Raw genomic sequence first — 20,972 nt, forward strand, 5'->3', positions numbered from 1 at the left:
GTGTCACCCTCAGCGCCATCTGGACTCCTGGGGTGGGAGAAGACCCCTCCCATAGTCCTCCAGTGCCAGCATCCCCGTCTCGCTTCGCCCCTTCCCACTCGGGGCACGAATTAGGGCGGGGGCAGCCATGGGCGGGTCTCTGGGGCAGGGGGTCTCACCCCACCCCGCTGGGACACTGCGGGGGGACCTCGGGGATCCCGGGGCACCCACAGCGTCCTGGGGAGGGGCTTTAATCCCCCCATGACCCAAAGCTGCCAGCACTGGAGCTGCGGGTGCTGGTGGTGCCCGGGGAGGGAAACTGAGGCACGGGGACATCTCGGGGCCCCCTCGCCCCCGCAGGATTTGACCCCGAAGCCACCCTGGGGGTTCATGCCCGGGACCTCGGGACCCCCCAGAGCTGGGCAGGCTGAGACCTGAGCCAGCTCATCCCATGGGTGGGGCCGTGACTCACCCGCCCGGCTGGGACCCCTTTGAGGGCCCCCAGGTTTGGGGGGTCCCTGAGCCTTTTGGGGCATTGAGAGGGAGCTGGGAGAGGGGACCCGGACACTAGGGTCCCTTTGGCTCCCTTTTGGGGGCCTTTGAGGGGTTTGGGGTGCTGGGGGAAATGGAGTCCTCCGGGGTCTGGGGCTGGGGTCGAGCTCAGGGCGTTCGGGTTTTCCCAGCTTTGGGGGGTCCCTGCTCCTTCTGGGGTCACCTGGGTTCCCCTTGGGATGGGGGGAGTGGAGTGAGGGGTTTGGGGGTGCCGAACTATTGGGGGTGGTTCTGGGGCCTCATGGGGGTGATGGAGGAAGTGTGGGTGACCCTGTCCTTTGGGGGTCCGCCTGTGTCTGAGGATGAGGTCAGGCCCACGGGGCTCGGGGGTTCGTGCCCCGCCCCCGATTTTTCTGCTGGGGAACCTGAACCCCCATTTCCACCACTGAGGGTCTGTCCAAGCTCAGACCCCCCAAATCCACCTCCCGAATAGGCTTCTTATCCTCAGACCCCTCCTCCCCATGGGGGGGATCCCCAAAATCTGGGGGCTCAGACAGACACTTCCTGCCCCCCAAATGTTCCTGGAGCAGAGAATCCTCAACCCCATCTCTGCCTTTGTGAGACCCCCCCAAGCTCAGCCCCCCACAGATGCACCCCCTGAATGGGCTCCTTACCCCAAACCCACCTCCCCATGGGGGGGATCCCCAAAAATCCAGGTGCTCAGGTGGGCACCTCCTCACATAGACATATCCAGGGTGTTTTGGGGGGGTCTCTGCCCCACAGCGGGGTATCCCTGCCCCGTATTGGGGGCTGGTCCCTTGGCTGCCACCCGGGTGGGGTTTTGGGGTGCAGTGACAAGCTGGGGCCTGTCGGGGCAATTAACTGCCGTAATTAGCGTCGGGAGGAGCCGCCCAAACTCTCGGTACTTTCACACGCACACCCCTGCACTCCTCCCCTCCTGGCACCCCAAACCTCCTCCTGCTCCCCCACAGCCCCCCAAGACTCTGCGCCCCCAGGCCCAGCAGGTTTTGAGTCAGTGTTGCCTTTTGAGTTGGGGTGAGATGTGGAGTGACCCCAGGAGCTGGGGAGCCCCCAGGGTCTCGTTTTTGGGCCCTGGTTGGGCTTTGGGGCACGTTCCGGCCCTTTAGAGGGTGTTCTGGATTTGGGATCCCAAGGGTCTGGGGAGGGAGGGATGGATACAGGGATACCCTGGAGTGCAGCCCCTCTCTTTCCCACCCCCAGGAATTTGGGGAGGGGGTGAGGCTACCCCTGGGAGACCTACTGGGTCCAACCCCCCCCCATCCCAATGGTTTTCCCTGAAAAACATGGGATCCCTCCCACCTTAAACACCCGCCCCGGTCTTTTTAACCCTGAATTCACCCCATTTTCCTGTCCTTGTTTGCCCCCCATGTGGGAAACAACAGGGGGACCTGGGTGTCCTTTATTCCCAAGGGATATTCACGTGGATTCCTGTGGAACCCCCAGGGTCAGCCCTACCCCTGGCTGGGACCCACCCCCACCCTGTGACCCCAGAAGGGTCCCCAGCCCCTCACGGGGATCATGGGGGGCTGTCCAGTCCAAGTGGGTGCTCCTTCCTGCGGCTGCCTCCGCGGTGATCCCAATCCTCCTTCCCTGGGATCTGTTTCCCAGCGCTGGGGCTGAGAGGAGCTTTCCCTGTGGCTGGGCATGGTGGGGGTCCCACCCCTGGGCAGTGGCACAGCAGGAGAGGTGACCCCAATGGCACCACAACAGGCATGAGAGCCAGCCCGCCCCTGGGGGCTGTGACTCCTGGGATCGGGGGTGCCATGAGCTCCGGGCTGCCAGCTCTGCTCCCGCCAGGGATCCTGGGGCGCCCGGGGCTCTCGGCAGTCCCAGGGTGCCGCCCGTCTTCTGCAACACCTGCTTTGATCTGCCGGGAATCCATCTTGTTGTTCCAGCCGCCACCACTCCTGCTCCCAGCCCTGCAATTTCCCAGGTCGGTGGCTGCCAACGGAGCAGCCAGGAGTTTCCGGATCTGAGGTTTTCCCAGTTGAACCCAGTCCCAGCACAGTTTTGGGGTGAAAACGGCTGTATTTGGGCTCTGCTTCTGCTAGATATTTCCCTGGTTGGGACTGCTGGGCACCCGTGCTGGCGGTCCCTGCTCCCAGGGGATGCACGGGGAAGCTGGGATGCAGGGGGGCTGGGTGGGTGACGGTGGCCAAGACTGAGCAGAGGATGGTGGCCAGCACTGGGTGGGGGATGGCCCTCCATGGATGGGTGGGTGCCGTTGTGTTAGGTGGGTGATGGTGGCCAATGTTGGGTGGTGATTTGCCCAGCATTGGGTGGGTGGTGGTGGCCAGTGTTGGGTGGTGATGTTGCCCAGCATTTTGTGGGTGATGGTGGCCAGCACTGGGTGGGTGACAGTGGCCAGCCTTGGGCCCTCTGCTTTGCTCCTGGTGCATTCCCATCCCGGCAAGTGCTGGAGCGTCTGAGATGCTCCACCTTGGAGTACAGGAGGGATTTGGGAACTGATCCGGTGTCCCAGTGAGGTGTCTTCACCTCTTGGTGGCAGGGCGGGGCAGGGCTTTGCTGGCCCAGCAGCTGCTCGGGCAAGTGCTGGGCTGGCCGCAGGGCAGCAGCTGGGCCAGGAGCTGGTGCTGGAGCCACCCTGGGAACTCCTGGCAGGAATGCTCTCCACCCGGGCTCCAACAGGTTCATTCGGTTTTGGGGCTGATCTGCCGGTTGCGTAAGGTGAGGAGATGCAGCCGCCGCCTTCTTCCGCCAGTTCAAACCTCTTCTCTTCTCCAGCTGGAAAACTGGGGAACCCTGGAGGGTGGGAGGGGGTTTCCAGGTGGGATTGGGGCGTGCAGGAGGCACATTGTCCAAGGGGAGCATCAACTTCCCTGTTCCCTGCACCGCAAATTCCCTGGGGCTGAAAATCCTGGAGCTTCAGGAATCCCCAATGAGATTCAGAAGGAAACACCAGGACATGCACCCAGACCTAGATTTACATATTTTCAGTGAAAAAAAAGCTGGGGTGAGCAATCTTGGAGCTGAAACTGGTTCCACAAACCTCTCCCGGTGAATGGGATAATCCAGAGCTGGATTTTATTGGCAGTGTGGGGTTGGGGGGGGAGTTTTGGAGCTTTTTATTTGTTTTAACAGTTGGATAAGCCGGGATCCTCAATGGAAGCAGCTCAACACCTCATTTAAATAAAATTTAAAGCAATTAAGCAATTAAATTGTGTTGTTTTAACAATGGGGTAAGCTGGGAGTGGCTTTGCTGAATACCACGCGCTGACATGCTGTGGAGGGACTGGAGGACCACAAGGACCCTCAGGAAGCATCGTAAAATCCCTGGAAGGTTCCTCAGAGCAGGGATGTGGTCCCTTGTCAAAGCTGTGGGTCAGGGAACAGCTTTGACCCTGCTGGGGTGTAGCCCAGCACAGATATATTGGGATATTTCAGTCTCTGCAAATCCCAGTGTGTCCCGCCCAGCTCAACCCATCACTCAGAGGGATCCAGAATGACTTGAAAACCCTTTCAGAAGGTTTAAGAAGGTTTTAAAATCATCTTTATTGACATAAAAGTAGTTTTAGAACCCTGCCCAACACTAATGCTCCCAGTTGTGAAACACTTTGGACAGCCCACGTCACCCCTCCTCAGAGCAGGAGGTTGAAACTGAGTGCATCTGAGGGTGTGCCTGGGAGCCTGGGTTTTTGTTGGAATTCAGTGAACCCAGCCACTGGAGTCAGGCCGAAAATGACAGATTTAGCTAAAACAAGGGTTTCCCTCGAGGGTGTGATACATCAGAGAGTTCACGGGGCTTTGGCCACGGCCCAGGGAATTTGGGTTGGAGTTCAGCTCCAACACCAACAATACTTTTGTTTTTCTTTGCTCTCTGGGGAGTGTTTGCAGGCAGGTCATGGTTGTGGCAAAGTGAGGAGGGCGTCCTTTCAAACCTGAAAACAATGAAGAGAATTAAACAATCCCCCAAAAATGACATCTCCACTCCCCCCTGGCACCGACCAACTCCCTGTGCCAATAAAAAGGGGGACCCAGCAGCTGCTCCCACAGGACTTGGCTTCTCTCGCCTCTCCGGCTCCAGCCTCAGCCTTTTTCTCAGAACTTTGGGGACCCTTCACCATGTCTCGCCAGTCCTGTGCCCTTGGCAAGGGGTTCAGCTCCAGCTCTGTGTGCTTCGGGGGCAAGAACAAGGTCACGTTTGGCTCCATGCCCCGTGGAGGATGCCGGGGATCTGGCGGTGCCGGCGGCTTCAGCAGCAGGAGCCTCTATTCCCTGGGGGGCACTAAAAGCACCTCCCTGGGAGGATTTGGGGGGGCTGCTGGTGCCTGCCGAGGCTTTGGTGGCCAAGGAGGCTTTGGCTTTGGGGCTGGAGCAGGATTTGGGGGTGGCTATGGTGCAGGGTTCTTTGGTGGAGGCCCTGGTGGCTTTGGTGGCTTTGGTGGAGGATTTGATGGCGGGATGGGGGGCCAGGGCTTCCCCCCATGCCCCCCGGGCGGCATCAGGGAGGTGACCATCAACCAGAGCCTGCTGGCCCCCCTCAATCTGGAGATTGACCCCGAGATCCAGAGGGTTCGGACACAGGAGCGGGAGGAGATCAAGAAACTCAACGACAAATTCGCCTCCTTCATCGACAAGGTTTGGAGGGGCTTCACTCCAGGATTGGCTCTGGAGGGTGGGAATGACCAGGAAACGCTCATCCAGGGGCACCCAGAGCCGAAGTTGCCCAAATCACCATAAACAGAAAGTGTTTGGGGCTGTTTTTAAGGGGAAAATGGGCTATTTTAAGGGGAATATTGGGCTACTTTGAAGGAGCAGGTAAAATTTTTTGGATGTTTGGGGCTATTTTTAATGGGATTTTGGCTGCTTTAGGCTACTTTTAAGGGAAAGACGTGATTTTGGGTGACTTGAGCTATTTTAAAGCAGAAGGTGGGATTTTTTTTTGGAATATTTTTAAGGAGATGTTGGGATTTGGGGTGTTTTGGACTATTTTTAAGGAGAAGATGGATACATAGTGATTTAGGCTATTTTTAAGGAGACGATTGGACTTTTTGGATGTTTTGGTCTATTTTGAAGATGTTGGGACTTTTTTGGCTATTTTGAACAAGAAGATGCCAAACCCATGAAGTTCATGGTATTTCTCCTGTTTAGAGGCTCCAGAACTGGGAAGGGGACGTGACCCCCTTTTTCCCACTCACCCCATCCGCTGTGGTCCTACCTGTCCTGTAGTACTGGGGAGTTATCACACATTAAATGGGAACAAAATATGGAAAGCACATGGGGAAAAAAAAAATCAATAAAAAGATGGGGTTTTGAAGGGAGAATCTGACTCTTTCCCCACGTGTTTAGGTCCGGTTCCTGGAGCAGCAGAACCGAGTCCTGGAGACCAAGTGGAAGCTGCTGCAGGAACAGGGCGGCACAGGAACGGGGGGCAGGAACCTGGACCCTTTCTTTGAGACCTACATCAGCGGGCTGAGGAAGCAGCTGGATTGTCTCTCCAGTGAGAAGCACCAGCTGGACACAGAGCTGAAGAGCTTCCAGGACATGGTGGAGGACTTCAAGACAAAGTAGGTTGCTTGGGGTGTCTGGTGGTGAATAATCAGAGAGAAAGCCTCACTTCAAACAGCAAAAAAAGGAGAAATATTGATAATAATTATCAATATTGATTTTTCCCCCCGATGGTTAGAAAATGTAAAATGTTTTGGGAAAAGTGAGTTTGGATGAAAAGTGGTGCTTTTTCAAGGTTTTTTTCTCAACTTTTCTCAATATATTGCTCCAAATGTGCTTCTTCCAGAAGGAGGATCCTGGACTTTTTGTCTTCCTCAAGAAGGAATTCCTTAAAAATCAGTGACATTATGATTTAGTTAATTAATTGGTTGCTAAACCCAGCTCTAATTTCCTTATGGATTTCCTCATGATTCTTTCACATAATGTCATTCAGGATTTTAGGATTTCTGTGGAAGGCTGACACGAAGTAAAAAAAAAAAAAAAAAAGAAAGGAAAAGTAAAGACTATTTTCCTGCTGTTATTTATTATAGTATATAATTTATTTTAGTCTATAAATGTGAACACAAAATGTGTCCAGTTGGAAAAAGGAGAACAAAGACTGGAGAAATTAATCCACTTGAGGAATTACAAAAAACACTGGGCAAAGAAGTCTGGGAATCATGGGACTCCACAAGACCTGGGATCTACCAGAAGCTTCTGGGTGAAAATTGACTTTATATTTGGAGACAAGCATCTGGAAAATTTGAGTCCATTTGGGATTCTGGGGTGTCCTGTGCAGGGCCAAGTGCTGAACTCCATGATCCCTGTAAGCCCCTTCCAAATCAGGAGATTCCATGACACCTGTGAGGAGCTGAAGGTTCTTGGATCTCGTAGAAGGAGTTTGGAGTGGCCGCAAGTACCAGGACTCCTTTAGCAGAGCCAGAATTCCTCTTTCCAGGATTTTCTCACCCAGGTGCTGGAAATGCAGGAGCCAGGGCTTGTCCTGAAAGGCGAAGTGCAATTCCCTGTCCATAAATCTCTCTCATGGCAGATCTATTTTTGCTGGGTTTATGAGTCTGAGGCCAACAATGTTCATTAGTCTGAGCCGGAGCCAAAACAAGCAGCCAGATTCCATCTCTCTCCTTCCCATCCACAGGTACGAGGAGGAGATAAACAAAAGGACGGCAGCTGAGAACGAATTTGTGCTCCTGAAGAAGGTGAAGTCCTTGTTTTTTACCTAAAGGGGATCCAGGAGAGCTGGAGAGGGACTTCTGACAGTGGCCTGGAGTGCCAGGCCCCAGGGAATGGCTTCTCACTGCCAGAGGACAGGGATAGATAGGATATTGGAGAGGAATTCTTCCCTGTGAGGGTGGGCAGGCCCTGGAATGGATTTACAAGAGAAGCTGTGGCTGCCTGAGCCCTGGAAGCATCCCAGGCCATGTTGGACTGGGCTTGGAGCAGCCTGGGAGAGTGGAAGGTGTCTCTGCCCATGGAACGGGGTGGAATTGCATTTAAAGTCCCTTCCAACCCAGAGCGTTCCATGATTCCATGAAATTTTAGATTAACTGGTGTGTGCTGAGCAGGTTTTCTCATCTCATCTCTGCCACAGGATGTGGATGGAGCCTACATGACCAAGGTGGAACTCCAGGGAAAACTGGACTCTCTGTCAGATGAGATCAACTTCCTCAAGTGTCTTTACGAGGCAGTGAGTACTGTAGGGCACCGGGTGGGGAGGGTTGTGGCACCCTAAGGAAGCTCTGGAAGGGCTAAATCCGAGTTGGGCATCACCTGCAGGAGCTGTCCCAGATGCAGAAGTCTGTGTCCGACACCTCGGTGGTGCTGTCCATGGACAACAACAGGAGCCTGGACCTGGACAGCATCATCGCCGAGGTGAAGGCGCAGTACGAGGAGATCGCCAACCGGAGCCGGCTGGAGGCAGAGTCCTGGTACCGGAGCAAGGTGAGGGTGGCACACACTGCTGGGGTTCTCCTGTGCCCAGGAGGGTGGGAGAACTACTGGTGGCAGCTCAGGCCATGGCAAGGTCTGGAATGTTGCTGGTGCTGGTCCATCCAGAGTGGAGCTGGCACATACTTGCTCTCCTTGCATCTCCTGTGGTGATGTGGGAGCAGCTGTGAGGTCAGAATAGACTTAACATGCTCCTCCTGCTTCATCCCACCAGTACGAGGAGCTGCAGGCCACCGCGGGCAAGCATGGAGACAGCCTCAAGGACACCAAGACTGAGATCTCAGAGCTCAACCGCATGATCCAGAGGATCCGGGCTGAGATCGACAGTGTGAAGAAGCAGGTGGGGGTTATGTTTTTTGAGGAATGGGGAGGACCTTTTTTTGAGCCTTTTAGAACTTCCCTGAAGGGAAATAAGTGTGGTGGGAATTGTTGGGTGTAGGAAGGACCTGGGAATAGCTGAGCCTGAGTGGCTCTGGCATATGTTGCCTAGAGAAGTTATGGATGCTCCATCCATGGAAGTGTCCAAGGCCAGGTAGGACGTGGCTTGGAGCAAACTGGGATAGTGGAAGGTGTCCCTGTGCATGCTCCGGATCATCATTAAGGTCCTGTTTATTATGGATCAGATAAACCATTACATGTTTATCTGATCTGGGATTATGGCTTCATCTCTCACTGGCTGCCCCCACTCCACTCATCCCCTCCAGTGCGAGACCATTCAGACATCGATTGCAGATGCGGAGCAGCGCGGAGAGGTGGCTCTCAAGGATGCCAGGGACAAACTGGCAGAGCTGGAGACAGCCCTGCAAAAAGCCAAGACTGACATGGCCCGGCAGCTCCGGGAATACCAGGAGCTTATGAACGTCAAACTGGCCCTGGATGTGGAGATTGCAACCTACAGGAAGCTGCTGGAGGGCGAGGAGTGCAGGTGGGTGGGATACAGCAAGAATTCCAGCGCATCCTGACCAATCAATGGGAAAAATGTGTGCCATCATCTTCATAAACATTAATGGTGCTGTCGTGAGCCATGGACCACAGCCCTGTGGCTGTGTCAGTGGACCAATCCTGACTTCATGGAGTTGGACCACTCCAGATGCTCTGGCTGGATCTGACACTCCATCTCGTTTCCTTGCAGGATGTCTGGAGAGTGCCAGAGCTCCGTCAGCATCTGTAAGTACTGTTCCCACAGGAGTGTGGTGGGCTGGGATTGGTGCTCCCAAACTTCTTGGTGGCATCAGAGGTAACCTGGTGCCTTTTGTTCCTCTCTGCAGCCGTGGTGGGCGGCAGCAGCTCCGTGGGAGGTGGATATGGCAGCGGATTGTGCCTTGGAGGAGGAGGAATTGGCTTTGGAAGTGGGAAAGGCAGCTGCAACACGGGCGGTGCTGGTTTATGCTTCAGCCTGGGAGGGGGTGGATTTGGTGCTGGGGGCGGATTTGGCTCCCTGGGTGGGGGATCTAACTCAGTGGTGGTGGGGGGATCTGGCACCATCCTGAAGAACAGTGGCCCCTCCAGCTGGAGGGCATAGGAAAGGGATCAACCCCCCGACCCCGGCACCCAGAGGAGAAAGGCAGTGAATTGCACGATGACCCCCCAGTGACCACCTGGTGAGGACTGAGATTCCCAACAGCAGCCGAGAGCAGCTCAATCCCTCGTGCTTCCATGCCCAGCTCTCCTTAGGGAGCGGGATCCGCCCATTCATGGGGAGCCCCAAACCTGGCTGCGATGAGCCCAGCACCCTCCAAGCAAGAGGCACCCGACCACAGGCAGGAGCGGGGATGGATCCAAGTGCAGCTCCAAGTGTGCAGGGAAGCCTCGGCTCCTCTCAAGCTCTTGTGCTGGATCCAGCTTTAATCAGTGTCACTCATCAGCCTCAGCTTGAGCTCCAAAACAGGAATTTCCTCCTGGTGCCTTGGCTGAAGATGTTTCTCACCCAACTGACTTTTAGTTTGCTTTTGCCCCAGAAGTTTCACTCCTGCTGTTGTAAAATGTTTATTTTTACTCAGGGTTCACCTTTTCCTTGGGACTATGGGAACAATCATGTGTGTTTGCTTAAGCCTTTCTCCTTGGCATGTGCCATACCCCAATAAACATGAGAGGCAGAAACCTAGTGTGGTTTTCTCCCCGACCAAAGAGTTTCATGTTGTAACAAGTCTCATCTTCTGATGAGATCTGAAAACATTTCCTGACTTTCTCCTGCCCTTTGAAGTCTGAATTAAAGGAACTCAGGTGAAGGGGCAACCGGGTCTCCTCTCACCCCTCTCTGTCTCCAAAAATGTGGGGAGTTTGTGAGTTTTGCAGAATAAGGAGGGTCTCACTGGGGAGGCAGAAGGGTTGTTGGGTGCAGAGTGATAGTGACACAGTCAGGGGTGCCTTTGGTGACAGCCCTGGCAATGAGCCCACTCCTAGCAGAAAGAGGCAGCCCCTGAATTCTCCTGTGTGTCCTGCAGGATCTCTGGACATGGCAGAGATTCTTGTTCCACCATTGTCCCCACCAGGTCTGAGCAGACTTTCAGACTCTGTGGATTTTAGGAGACCCTTCTCTTCCTCCTTCTCTTCCTCCTTCTCTTCCTCCTTCTCTTCCTCCTTCTCTTCCTAAGCCCTTTCCATGCTGGAGTTAGTCAGTTTGGGATGTTCCCCAGCTATTCCACCTCTCCCTGGCCACTGTGCCTCCTGACCACACAACTGCCCACCCTTGTCTTCCGAGGTGGCCCCAGGACTGCAGTGCCACAGCTGGAGCTCCCAGGACACTCTGTGTGTGCACTCCAGGTGCTTTAGGAGCATCCTACCATGGTTGGTGTGGGAGAAGGAAGAGCAGTCATCACCCCTCCAAATAATCTGGAGTTAGTTCCTTGGTATCCATTATTTTGGAGCTAGCCCTACAGCTTTTCCTACTGTCTGCACTCACCAAGGATCCATGGCATGGATTGCTCTTAAGGCATCTCCAAAGGGTAACTGAGACCATGGGAAGAGCAAGACCTTCTCCCCCTGCTCCATCAAACCCCCTCTCTCCTCAAAGCAGAGTATTTGGATAAATTTTGATCCCCAAACTCCTGGTGTGGTTTGACCTCCTGCTCAGGAAACCTTGAATCACATTCCTGGCCAACCACAGACTGCGCTTGGGGTGACTCACCCCACTTCTCCCATGTTCCATTCTGAGCTGGTAAAGGCTGAAGACATCCAGTACCAGCAGTGACAGGCGGAATGTCACAATGGAATGTCACAATGCTGCCAGCACGGGCTTGTCACTGCTTGGGTGGGGACATGGTTTGAGCGGTGGTTAAACATTCAGGGATTGTAAAAGTGACCTGAAGTGGTGTTGAATGAAAAGGCACTGACTTCGCTCGGAGTCACCCCAATCCCTCGGAGTCACCCCAATCCAAACTTGCTTCCAGCAGTGACTCCTGCCTGAGGAGAGACAAAGGGCTTCTCCAGGAACACAAAGGCTGTCACTAAAACAAACATACTTAAAAATCCCTCCCTTTTAGTTCCTGGGATTGCACCAGCAATTACGGAAAAATTATCCCGGGCGGACATAGAGATGATATAATTCCTGCCTTTGGTTGGAAGAGAGACAATGTTTTCCATGGTCTGAAAATAGGATTGGATTGGATTAACCAGGGCTTGTCCCTGCCCATGGCAGAGGATGGACCAAGAGGAACTTTAAGGTCCTTTCCAGCCCAAACCATTCCATGATTCTGTGATTTCATGGTTTCCTCTCAGTTATTCAAGGCCTGTTTATTTTCACAGCATCATGGAACAGTTTGGGTGGGAAGTGACCTTTGAAGGTCGTTTTCCTGCACGGGGGGCTCCAGGAGAGCTGTAGAGGGACTTGGAAAGGGCCTGAAATTATGGGCTAAGGGGTGATGGCTGCCAGCTGGAACAGAGTAGGATTAGATGGGATATCCGGAAGGAATTCTTCCCTGTGAGGGTGGTGAGGTCCTGGAATGGATTTTCTGGAAAAGCTGTGGCTGCTGCATCCCTGGAACTGCCCAAGTCCAGGCTGGATGGGGCTTGGAGCAGTGAGGTCTACTGGAAGGTATCTCTGCTCATAGCAGGGGTAGGATGGGAAGATCTTTCCACTCCTTTCTCACCCAAGCCATCCCAGCTCTGCCCATCATGTCTGAACCAGGAGGTGGTATCAATACCCAAATCCCAGTTTGATTTCCTAAGCTTGGCTGGAGTCATGGCCGTGACTCAACGCTCTGCGTTATCTCTCCACGGGCGCTCGGGGCTCTGCTGTTTGCTGACTCGGGAACTCTCCTCCCCTGGGAACAGGAGAACTTTCAGATCGTGTCATCCCGCCCACAGAAGGAGAAAAAAATCCCAACAAAAATCCCCCAGGAAAGCGTAACCAGAGGTTTGATAACACTGAGGGAGGTGGGTCTTGCCTGGGCTGCTGGGGGACAGTTCCTCAGCCCCCATTTTTAATGTTTGTGTATTGATTTCTTGTCTATTTTTTGATTTATTGCCTATAAAAACTTCTCTCCAACCCCCAACCCCTCCCTTCCTTTGCTCGCACAGTGAGCTTTTGATATTATATATATTTACTTTCTCAAAAGTAGGACTTGGTGATCTTGAAGGTCTTTTCCAGTCTTAACAATTCTATGATTCCATGATCTTTATTAGTCTTATCTACCCCCCGCTAATCCACCTCCTCGAGCCCTCCTAGACCCACACAGGTCCCGGAGGTGGGATAAACACAGGGAATATCATCTTTTCCAGTGGAAATGCCAGTTTGGCTGCATGTCCGGGTCCCAAGGCACTTTTGGAAATGGGTGTCTGGGCGATATTTTTAGAGGTATTTAAACATCTGATGATACCAGAAGTTGCTGGTGTGGATTTTCCAGAAGCTCTTAATTAACATGTGTCCTGTGAGAATTCTGAGACCTGCACCAGATGGCTGCCAGCACAGTTAGGTGCCTCCAGAGGTGTGAGTTTGGACTTCAATATGGCCTAGGTGGCTTTAAAATGTTGAAAAATAATAAAGAAATCTACTTTTTTCTATAAAAAAAGAAAATAAGACTATCTGCTGTTTGATAAATAGGGCAAAAAGGTGGATCTGTGGTGGATTTTTGGATTAAATGACTTACAGAGTCAGCTTGAATCATTCCATGATTCTGTAAAGGGTGGTGCATGCCCAATCCCTGGAAATGTCCAAAGCCAGGTTGGACAGGGACTTGGAGCCACCTGGGATAGTGGAAGCTGTCCTTGCCCATGGCATGCAGAGGAATGAGATGGGCTTTAAGGTCCTTTTCAACCCAAACCATTCTGGAATTCTGTGATGGATCATAGTCTGAATCCATCCTCAGTCAGGGATTGGAACCGGAGGATTCCGACAAACTCCTGCCTTTCTAAAATCTACATGTGGCAAAGATATATTTGCATATAAACAGCAAAAGAAGTGAAACAGCTGGAAAGAATGGTGATGCCTCCAAGCCCTGTGCTCTCCGGATTTTCAAATCCCTATAAAGGAGTTGAGCCTCTATTAACTGCATTTAAATCGTTCCAGGGCATGTGATGTGGGCAGCAAGGTTTGGGATCCCTCCTCCCACTGCGCTCCCGGGGCTGTCTCTCCATCTTCCTGCACGTCCCACCATGGCAGCAAGTGCCTGGTGTCTCCTCATGGTCCTGAAGCTTTCAGAAAATCCTACACATGTTTCCCGGATAGGTATTTCCTCACCAGTGCTGAGATTATCTTGGCATGAAGACAGTGGGACATGCTTTAGTCCAACAATAAATGAATTTCCAGTGCCAACACCGGCGTCTCGTCACCGGTGAGGTTTTATTTATCAAAAAGGTGCAGAGCCTCATCAAAATGCAATTTGCTGAGCCCTGGCTGTAGATTGAGAAATTCAATTATCCAAGCCAAAGGCAATTTTCCAAGTAAAAAGAAGGCTGAGGGTGTAACTTAGGTGTGTTTTGGGAATTGTGAAAGCCAGGCTACAACTTGGCATGAGCCGCAGTGCCTGCCTGCAATGGGGCTTTGGAGTGAGAGATTTAAAGATAAACACAAGCAGGGAAACAACCCCAGCGGATGAAAGGTGAAAAAAAAATGCCCGGTGTATCCCAGGGAGGCTCTTGAAGCTCCAAAAGGTGTAGCATTCCTTACTCATGGAGTGCTGGAAGCCCCAGTAGGATCTTTTTTGCCTTTTCTCCTGCATTAGAGGGTGTGTTTCTGGGTAGGGTCAATGTTTGGCAAATTGGAGATGGAAATCTTTAGCCACGCCACGGTGATGAAGACAGGACCTGTCTCCTCCTTCACGCCCATGCAGACCCAGCCCACCTCCAAAAACACATAAAAGGGAGAGTGCGCTGCCCTCCAGCCAGAGGGACTGACTTCCCTTCTTCCACCCACCTCATCACCCACAACCCCATCGAGTTCCTCAGCTTCTCCATTCTTGGCTCTCTTGAGGATAACCAGCCATGTCTCGCCAGTCTGTCTGCAGGAGCTTCGGAGGGGGGAGCAGAAGGGGCTTTAGCTCCTGCTCTGCAATCGGTGGTGGCTTTGGAGGTGGCAGCCGGAGCAGGAGCAGCTACAGCTCGTACTCCGTGTCCAGGGGGTTCGGAGGTGGAGGACGGTGCGGGGGCTTCGGCAGCCGGAGCCTCCACAACATGGGGGGCAGCGCCAGGATGTCCATGGGTGGGTGCTACGGTGGCGGGTACGGCAGCAGGATGGGCGGCTTTGGCGGGAGCTACGGGGGTCTCGGCAGCTTTGGGGGAGGAATGGGTGGAGGAGGAGGAGGAATGTGTGGCTTTGGAGGAATGGGTGGAGGTGGAATGGGGGGTGGAGGAGGAATGGGTGGCTTTGGTGGAGGGATGGGTAGCTTTGGTGGTGGGATGGGTGGTGGAGGAATGGGTGGCTTTGGTGGCCCAGGCTTTGGCATGGGTGGCCCTGGGAGAGGTGGCCCTGGGATCCAGCCAGTGCAGATTGACACGACCCTCCTGCGTCCGGTCCATGTTGAGATTGATCCCCAGATCCAGCAAGTTAAAAACCAGGAGAAGGAGCAGATCAAGACCCTGAACAACCAGTTTGCCTCCTTCATTGACAAGGTGAGAGGGTGGGATTGTGTCTGATTAAGGCCAAAATTAGGAGGAACTTTCCAGTTGCGCAGAAATGTCCTTCTGGAGCTAAATCCCAGCAGGCAGAGAAGCTTGAGCAGAGCCTTTTCATTAAGGGAAGAGATGGGAATCTCTCCTCCACACAAGATCAAAGCAATGTCTCCAGGGCTTTCATCTGTCCTGTTGCACCAAGCTCTACTCTGAGGTTACGCTCTCAAGCAGGTTCAACATCTTCAACCTCCGCAGGTTTCGGGCACAGATTCTCCCTCCTCCACCACTCTCTGCCCAAACAACCTCCCATTTAAGTATTAATTTATATATTTTTCTCTTTCAAATCTCCAGGCTTTTAAATCTAGGCTGGAGATCAGATTTCCACACTACCTGTGATAGGGACAGACTTGGAGTAAGAGCAACGTGCAAAAACTTCTTTGAGTAGAAAAATATTAGAAATTTCCTTATTTTCCTTATTTTGCAGCTCAGGCATCAAAAGAAAGTTTAAAACAGAGTTAATTTGTTGTCTGATCAACATGCAAATCTTTGTGAGTGATGCAAGAGCTGTTTTGGTGGGAGCTGTTCCTGTGTGATGGTGGGTCCTCCCTCCGTGTCTTGGCTGTAGGTGCGATTCCTGGAGCAGCAGAACAAGGTGCTCTCCACCAAGTGGGAGCTGCTCCAGCAGCAAGGGCCATCAGGACCGAGGAAGAACCTGGATGTGATCTTCGAGAATTACATCCAGAACCTGCGGAGGCAGCTGGAATCAATCCTGGCACAGCGGGGCCAGCTGGAATCAGAGCTGCAGAACATGCAACAGTACGTCGAGGATTACAAAACCAAGTAAGTGCGGAGCCAGGAGCAGCTCAAGCAGCCTTTTGGTCACTTTAATTTTCCCCAACTGTTTTTTATGGTGATAGTGGAGATAGCTTTTCAGCCTAAATATTTTAATTTAGTGTTTTTCCCCCTTTTAGTTTGTTTCTAATGGCCTTAGGCAGGAAAGTCCAGGAATACAATTTGCACTTTTCCTTTCCATAGGTATGAGGAAGAGATCAACCGGCGCACAACAGCTGAGAACGAGTTCGTGGTGCTGAAGAAGGTGAGTCACAGGCACCACAAAATAATCCCTCAATATTTCCCTTTACCTGTGCTTGAATGGGAATTGTGGAATTTTTAAGATGTCCCACCTGATATCTGGAATCCCTTCTATCCAATTTGCATAATTGGATGATTATTTATTTTTAATTATTTACATCTATGGTTACTGAATTATATATAAACATAATGATGTCCCAGTGAATAACATCAAACCCTCCACCCTGATGGTGATTCCCACAAGCCTGAAGGATTCCCAAGAGGAAAAACATTATTTTCTGTGGAATCTTTCCTTTAGGATGTGGACAGTGCCTACATGACCAAAGTTGAGCTTGAAGCCAAGGTGGGAGCTCTGACAGATGAAATCAACTTCCTGAGGTGCATCTACGAGGAGGTAGGAGCTCTCTCTTCTCCAGGGGGGCTGAAATTTTCATCAGGTGTGTGGTGGCCAAGGACACTGAGGTTGGACTGGGTGTCTGGGTGGATTTAGGCTTGAGATGATGCCTCTGACTCATGTCTTGGTTGCAGGAGCTGTCTCAGATGCAGACGATCAGCCGGGACCTGTCCGTGGTGGTGTCCATGGACAACAACCGGCACCTGGACCTGGACAGCATCATCGAGGAGGTTCGGCGCCAGTACGAGCAGATTGCCCAGAGCAGCCGGGCTGAGGCTGAGGCCTGGTACCAGAGCCAGGTGAGTCAGGGAGCAGTCGAGACTCCTGGGCGTGGCTGGGTGATTTACAATAATTTATGTCTGGGTGAGACACCTTTTCAAGCTAACGGGGCTGGATCTCGTGGTGCAAGGAAGGTCCAGAGGCACTGAACTGCTTTTGAGGGATCTGACTCACTGTTCCCAATGCATCCCAAACTCACTGAGGTGTGTAGCACAAACTGATGCCTTGGGAAGCTGCCTAGAACAGAGGCCAGACAGTGTGAAAGGAATAAAGTAGGTATTTATTAAAAAGGCCTTCAAACAATACACCTTGGGCAGTACAAGAGCCTGGCCAAGACTACCAAGATGGACCCAAGATGGACAAGAGGTCAAGAGTTTTTGCACTTTTACAGGTTTTGGTCCATTTACATATTGAGGTTAATTGTCCAATTACAGCTTCAGGTTATGAAGTTCCATCCTTCCAGACTGTGCTCCTCAATTCAGTGTTGTTTATACTTTTTGGGCTTGAAGTTTGGATTTTGGGCTGGAAAAAGATTATTTTGTCTTACTAAACTGTGAGGAGAACTTGCTAACACTTTGTATGAAGTTCAGAGTTATATACTAATGCAGTACAGAATCTGGATAATATGAATGCTAAAACTTAAGGCATCAAAACCTCTCGATAAAATGGCCCAAAATGCACCTTAATGAGAAAACTCCAGCCCAAGTGGCTTTTCAGAAGCCAGGAGATGCTTTTTAGTGTCACTAAGATCCATTTCAAAGCTCAAACCCCATGGCTGAGTCCCAGAGCCACCTTGACCATTGAGCTGGGCATCCATCAGCAGTGCAGGGGGTCCTCATAGTGTCACCCGACCCTTGAAACTGGGGACAAATTTCCTAGAGGCACCAGGAATGTGTCCCTGATGGGTCGTTATGTCTTGGTGCCATCAGTATGAGCAGCTCCAGAGCACGGCCGGCCGGCACGGGGACAACCTCCGCAACACCAAGATTGAGATCCAGGAGCTGACCAGGAACATTCAGAGGCTGCGGGCTGAGATTGAGAACGTGAAGAAGCAGGTAGGGATTGGTTGATGTCTTGGGGATGAGATCGAGGACATGAAGAAAGGAAGGGGCTGGTTGGTGTCTGGGGAAGGTGGCAGCAGGTTGCATCACAAAAGACCATGAGTGGGGCAGAAACCTTCTGTCACCCCAAGTTCACTTCATGCAGATGTTTTTTTGACTCCTGATTTCTCCTCTTGGAGGTCTGAGGACTGATCATTAGGGACAAAATGAGGTCTGAGAAAGCTCTTGTTGTGCTCCCCAGAACCAGCAGCTTCAGGCAGCCATTGCTGAGGCTGAGGAGAGGGGAGAGATGGCTCTCAAAGACGCCAGGTTGAAGCTGGAAGAGCTGGAGAGTGCCCTGCAGAAGGACAAGGAGGAGCTGGCTCGCCTGCTGAAGGAGTACCAGGAGCTGCTGAATGTCAAGATCGCACTGGATGTTGAGATTGCCATGTACAGGAAGCTGCTGGAGGGGGAGGAGAACAGGTAAACAATGGAGCTCTCTTTGGGTGCTGTGGTCTACACCTGGAATATTCACTGAAATCCCAAACCAATTCTTTGGGCTAAGGGTGGATGTTGTGATTGATACTTTGTCGGATATTCTGGGAGTTAGGACCCATAACTGTCTCCCTAGAGGTGACAGAGCTGCTGCCCCATCTCTGTCACTGGTGAGTTTTTAATGAACCTCAAATCTGGAGAAACCTCATTGTAAAGAGGAATTGCCAATCCCTTCCTCTTCCAATCTTTTAGTGATTGCAAAGTGGTTTAGGAGGGTGAACCAGGATAATGATTTGACAGTTGAAACACAGTTTAAAGTTTTTACAACCTGTGTTTTATTGGGTAATTAAAATGTCCAATTTCCTTCACAGGCTGTGCAACGATGGCATGGCCAACGTCAATGTCTGTAAGTATCTACCCTGGGGTCCTTCACAAAAAGCATCAGGCTGTTTTTTCAGAGACAGAGTCTGGGCAACGGGAGCATAACCTGTGCTTCTCTTCCAGCTGTGGTGGGCAGGACGACTGTCTCTGGAGGCAGAGGAGGCATGGGAGGCGGATTCGGAGGCAGCGGCATGGGAGGCGGATTCGGAGGCGGCAGCTGTGGAATGGGAGGAGGATTCGGAGGCGGCAGCGGCATGGGAGGAGGAATGGGAGGAGGCATCTGCGGAGGAGGCAGCAGCTTCGGAGGAGGCAGCATGGGCGGCAGCTGCGGGATGGGGGGAGGAATGTACGGTGGCGGCTTCTCCTCTGGAAGCGGAAGGATGTGCGGCTCCGGCGGGGGATCCTCCTCCGTGCGGAGATGCGTCACCACCACCTCGGTCAAGTCTTCGGGAGTGAGATTCTGAGCCCCGAAGGTTAACAAGGAAAGAAGCACCTCCTCTCTCCTCCTGACAGCAGCCCAGCCTCCTGAAGCCCAGCTCTGGTGTCCTGCAATGGGATGAACTGTGTCCCTCCCACCCAGCTTGCCCCAGATCCCGGTCCCACCCGGCGGTTTGGGGCGATGCTGTGGGTGTCCCGGCACCGGGAGCTGCCTGGCAGGAGGGGCTGCTCTGCCTTCCTTGCTGTGTTGTACATTTCTTTTGGCAAATGTGTATAAAACTCCTCTTTCCGCCTCTTTCCTCCTGTTCTGTGTCCCTGAGGTGCTTCTGTGTGTGTCCATCCTGCTGTTCCCTTTGCAGGCCTTTGGGGTCAGGGTGGGTGTGGGGCAAGTATGACTCGTCCCTTGGGGAGGGGGCATCTCAGGTGGTGGCTAGAGGGAGGAGCTGGCCCAGGGAGGAGCTTCTGGGCAGCTTTGCTTACTTGGGAGCCCCAGGTGTGCTGCCAGCACACCTTCCCTGGAGCTTCAGCTTCCATTCCATATGTCTCGGCACTCAGTGACACCTGGGACACCTCATACACACCTGGACTCTTCCCAAGGAGAACAAAACTGTCCTTCAGTGCCTGGCTCCCATGACACGTGCAGATGTAGTGTCCCCACCTCCCTCCCTCCTCTGTGGTCTGCCCTCCTTCCTCGGGATATTGCCATTCCCAATAAATTGCAGAGAATATTCACGATGTTGTTGTGTTGCTGCTTTGGGAGCTGCTCTGGGCAGGGTGGGAGAGGGGGTTGTTCTCCTGCCCGTCCCTGTTTTTTGAGGGAACAGATCAGTGGTGGGGATGGATCAGGGCAGGTGCCCAGCTCAAGATGATGCTCTTGACAGGAGGCACAAGCCTATGTCTGGAATGGTGGAGGTCTGGTTCCTCCAGCCAACAATGAAAAGTAAGAGCCCAGGTGGGAGACCTGGAATCATTGAGTAATGGAATGGTTTGGACTGGAAGGGACCATAAAGATCATCCAATTCCAACGCCCTGCCATGAACATGGACACCTTCCACTACATGTGAGGTGTCGCACCCCTTGGACCAACCAATGTATTTAAGTTACTGCTTCTACGGTTCCTTCAGGATCATCTCCAGGTGCAGGAGACTTTGGCCTGTGTTAGGTGAAGGAGATGGCACCAGTGTTGCCGTGTGTAGTGGTGGGAGGGCAGGGGAATATGGATCAGGATGTTGGTGAAGCACCTGCCACTGGCTGCAGTCAGCCACAAACTCATCTGCCTCAGGGTGAGCCATGATTCCAGCCATGGGAACACGATGGGCTGGGAAGGTGATTCATCCCCATCCATGAGCTCAGCCACCATCCTCTCCCTGAGAAGCCGAGAAGCTGAGAAGCCAATGGCTCATCCTTGCTCCAAGAGCAGGAGGGAGAGATTTGGAGGAACTCAAGGAGGGAGTTTGGGAAGGGAGTCCAGAGTGTTTGATCCATGGTTCCTTCACCACCTGGACAGAACAAAGAGGCAGAAAATGCTGTCAGTGGTGGTTCAGGGTCCCACAACAGCCTCTGGAGTTGCTGATGTTCCTAGAGTGGGACAGGAACATGCAGACTGAGGGAGAAGTCCAGGAGAGGCAACAGGGAATGACTACAGGCTTCTTGGAAGAGAGAATTATCCCACTGGAAGCCCAGCAGGAGGGTGCCAGGGTTGGGGAACGTGGCTGGGTTTGGCCCAACAGGAAGATGCTGAGAAGGCTCTCAGAAGCTGGCATTGTGCCAGGAGCACTTTGAGGTTTGGCTTGGGGCAAGAGTCACCTGTTTTGGTGCTTAATTTTAAGAGCCTGTTTTTTCTCAGCTTTAAAATCCAGAACACAGCATTGTAGTCTCAT

At 52.6% G+C, this 20,972-nt stretch overlaps 2 protein-coding genes across 2 annotated transcripts; both read left to right on the plus strand.

Moving 5' to 3' along the window:
- Nucleotides 1-4,542: 4,542 nt before the first annotated feature.
- On the plus strand, nt 4,543-9,618 carry LOC135287817 (keratin, type II cytoskeletal 4-like). The gene is made up of 9 exons (XM_064401035.1): nt 4,543-5,112; nt 5,824-6,041; nt 7,118-7,178; nt 7,571-7,666; nt 7,756-7,920; nt 8,141-8,266; nt 8,631-8,851; nt 9,059-9,093; nt 9,195-9,618. Exons 1-9 carry the CDS (start codon nt 4,597-4,599, stop codon nt 9,446-9,448), a joined length of 1,692 nt encoding a protein of 563 aa, XP_064257105.1. The 5' UTR covers nt 4,543-4,596; the 3' UTR covers nt 9,449-9,618.
- A 4,647-nt stretch (nt 9,619-14,265) lies between these two features.
- Nucleotides 14,266-19,818, plus strand: LOC135287809 (keratin, type II cytoskeletal 5-like). The gene is made up of 9 exons (XM_064401025.1): nt 14,266-14,973; nt 15,599-15,813; nt 16,009-16,069; nt 16,364-16,459; nt 16,594-16,758; nt 17,668-17,793; nt 18,041-18,261; nt 18,645-18,679; nt 18,778-19,818. The coding sequence occupies exons 1-9, from the start codon at nt 14,347-14,349 to the stop codon at nt 19,116-19,118; spliced, it is 1,887 nt and encodes a 628-aa protein (XP_064257095.1). The 5' UTR covers nt 14,266-14,346; the 3' UTR covers nt 19,119-19,818.
- Nucleotides 19,819-20,972: the final 1,154 nt, after the last annotated feature.

This window comes from Passer domesticus, chromosome 31 (assembly GCF_036417665.1).
Source record: "Passer domesticus isolate bPasDom1 chromosome 31, bPasDom1.hap1, whole genome shotgun sequence".
Taxonomy (NCBI): Eukaryota; Metazoa; Chordata; class Aves; order Passeriformes; family Passeridae; genus Passer; species Passer domesticus.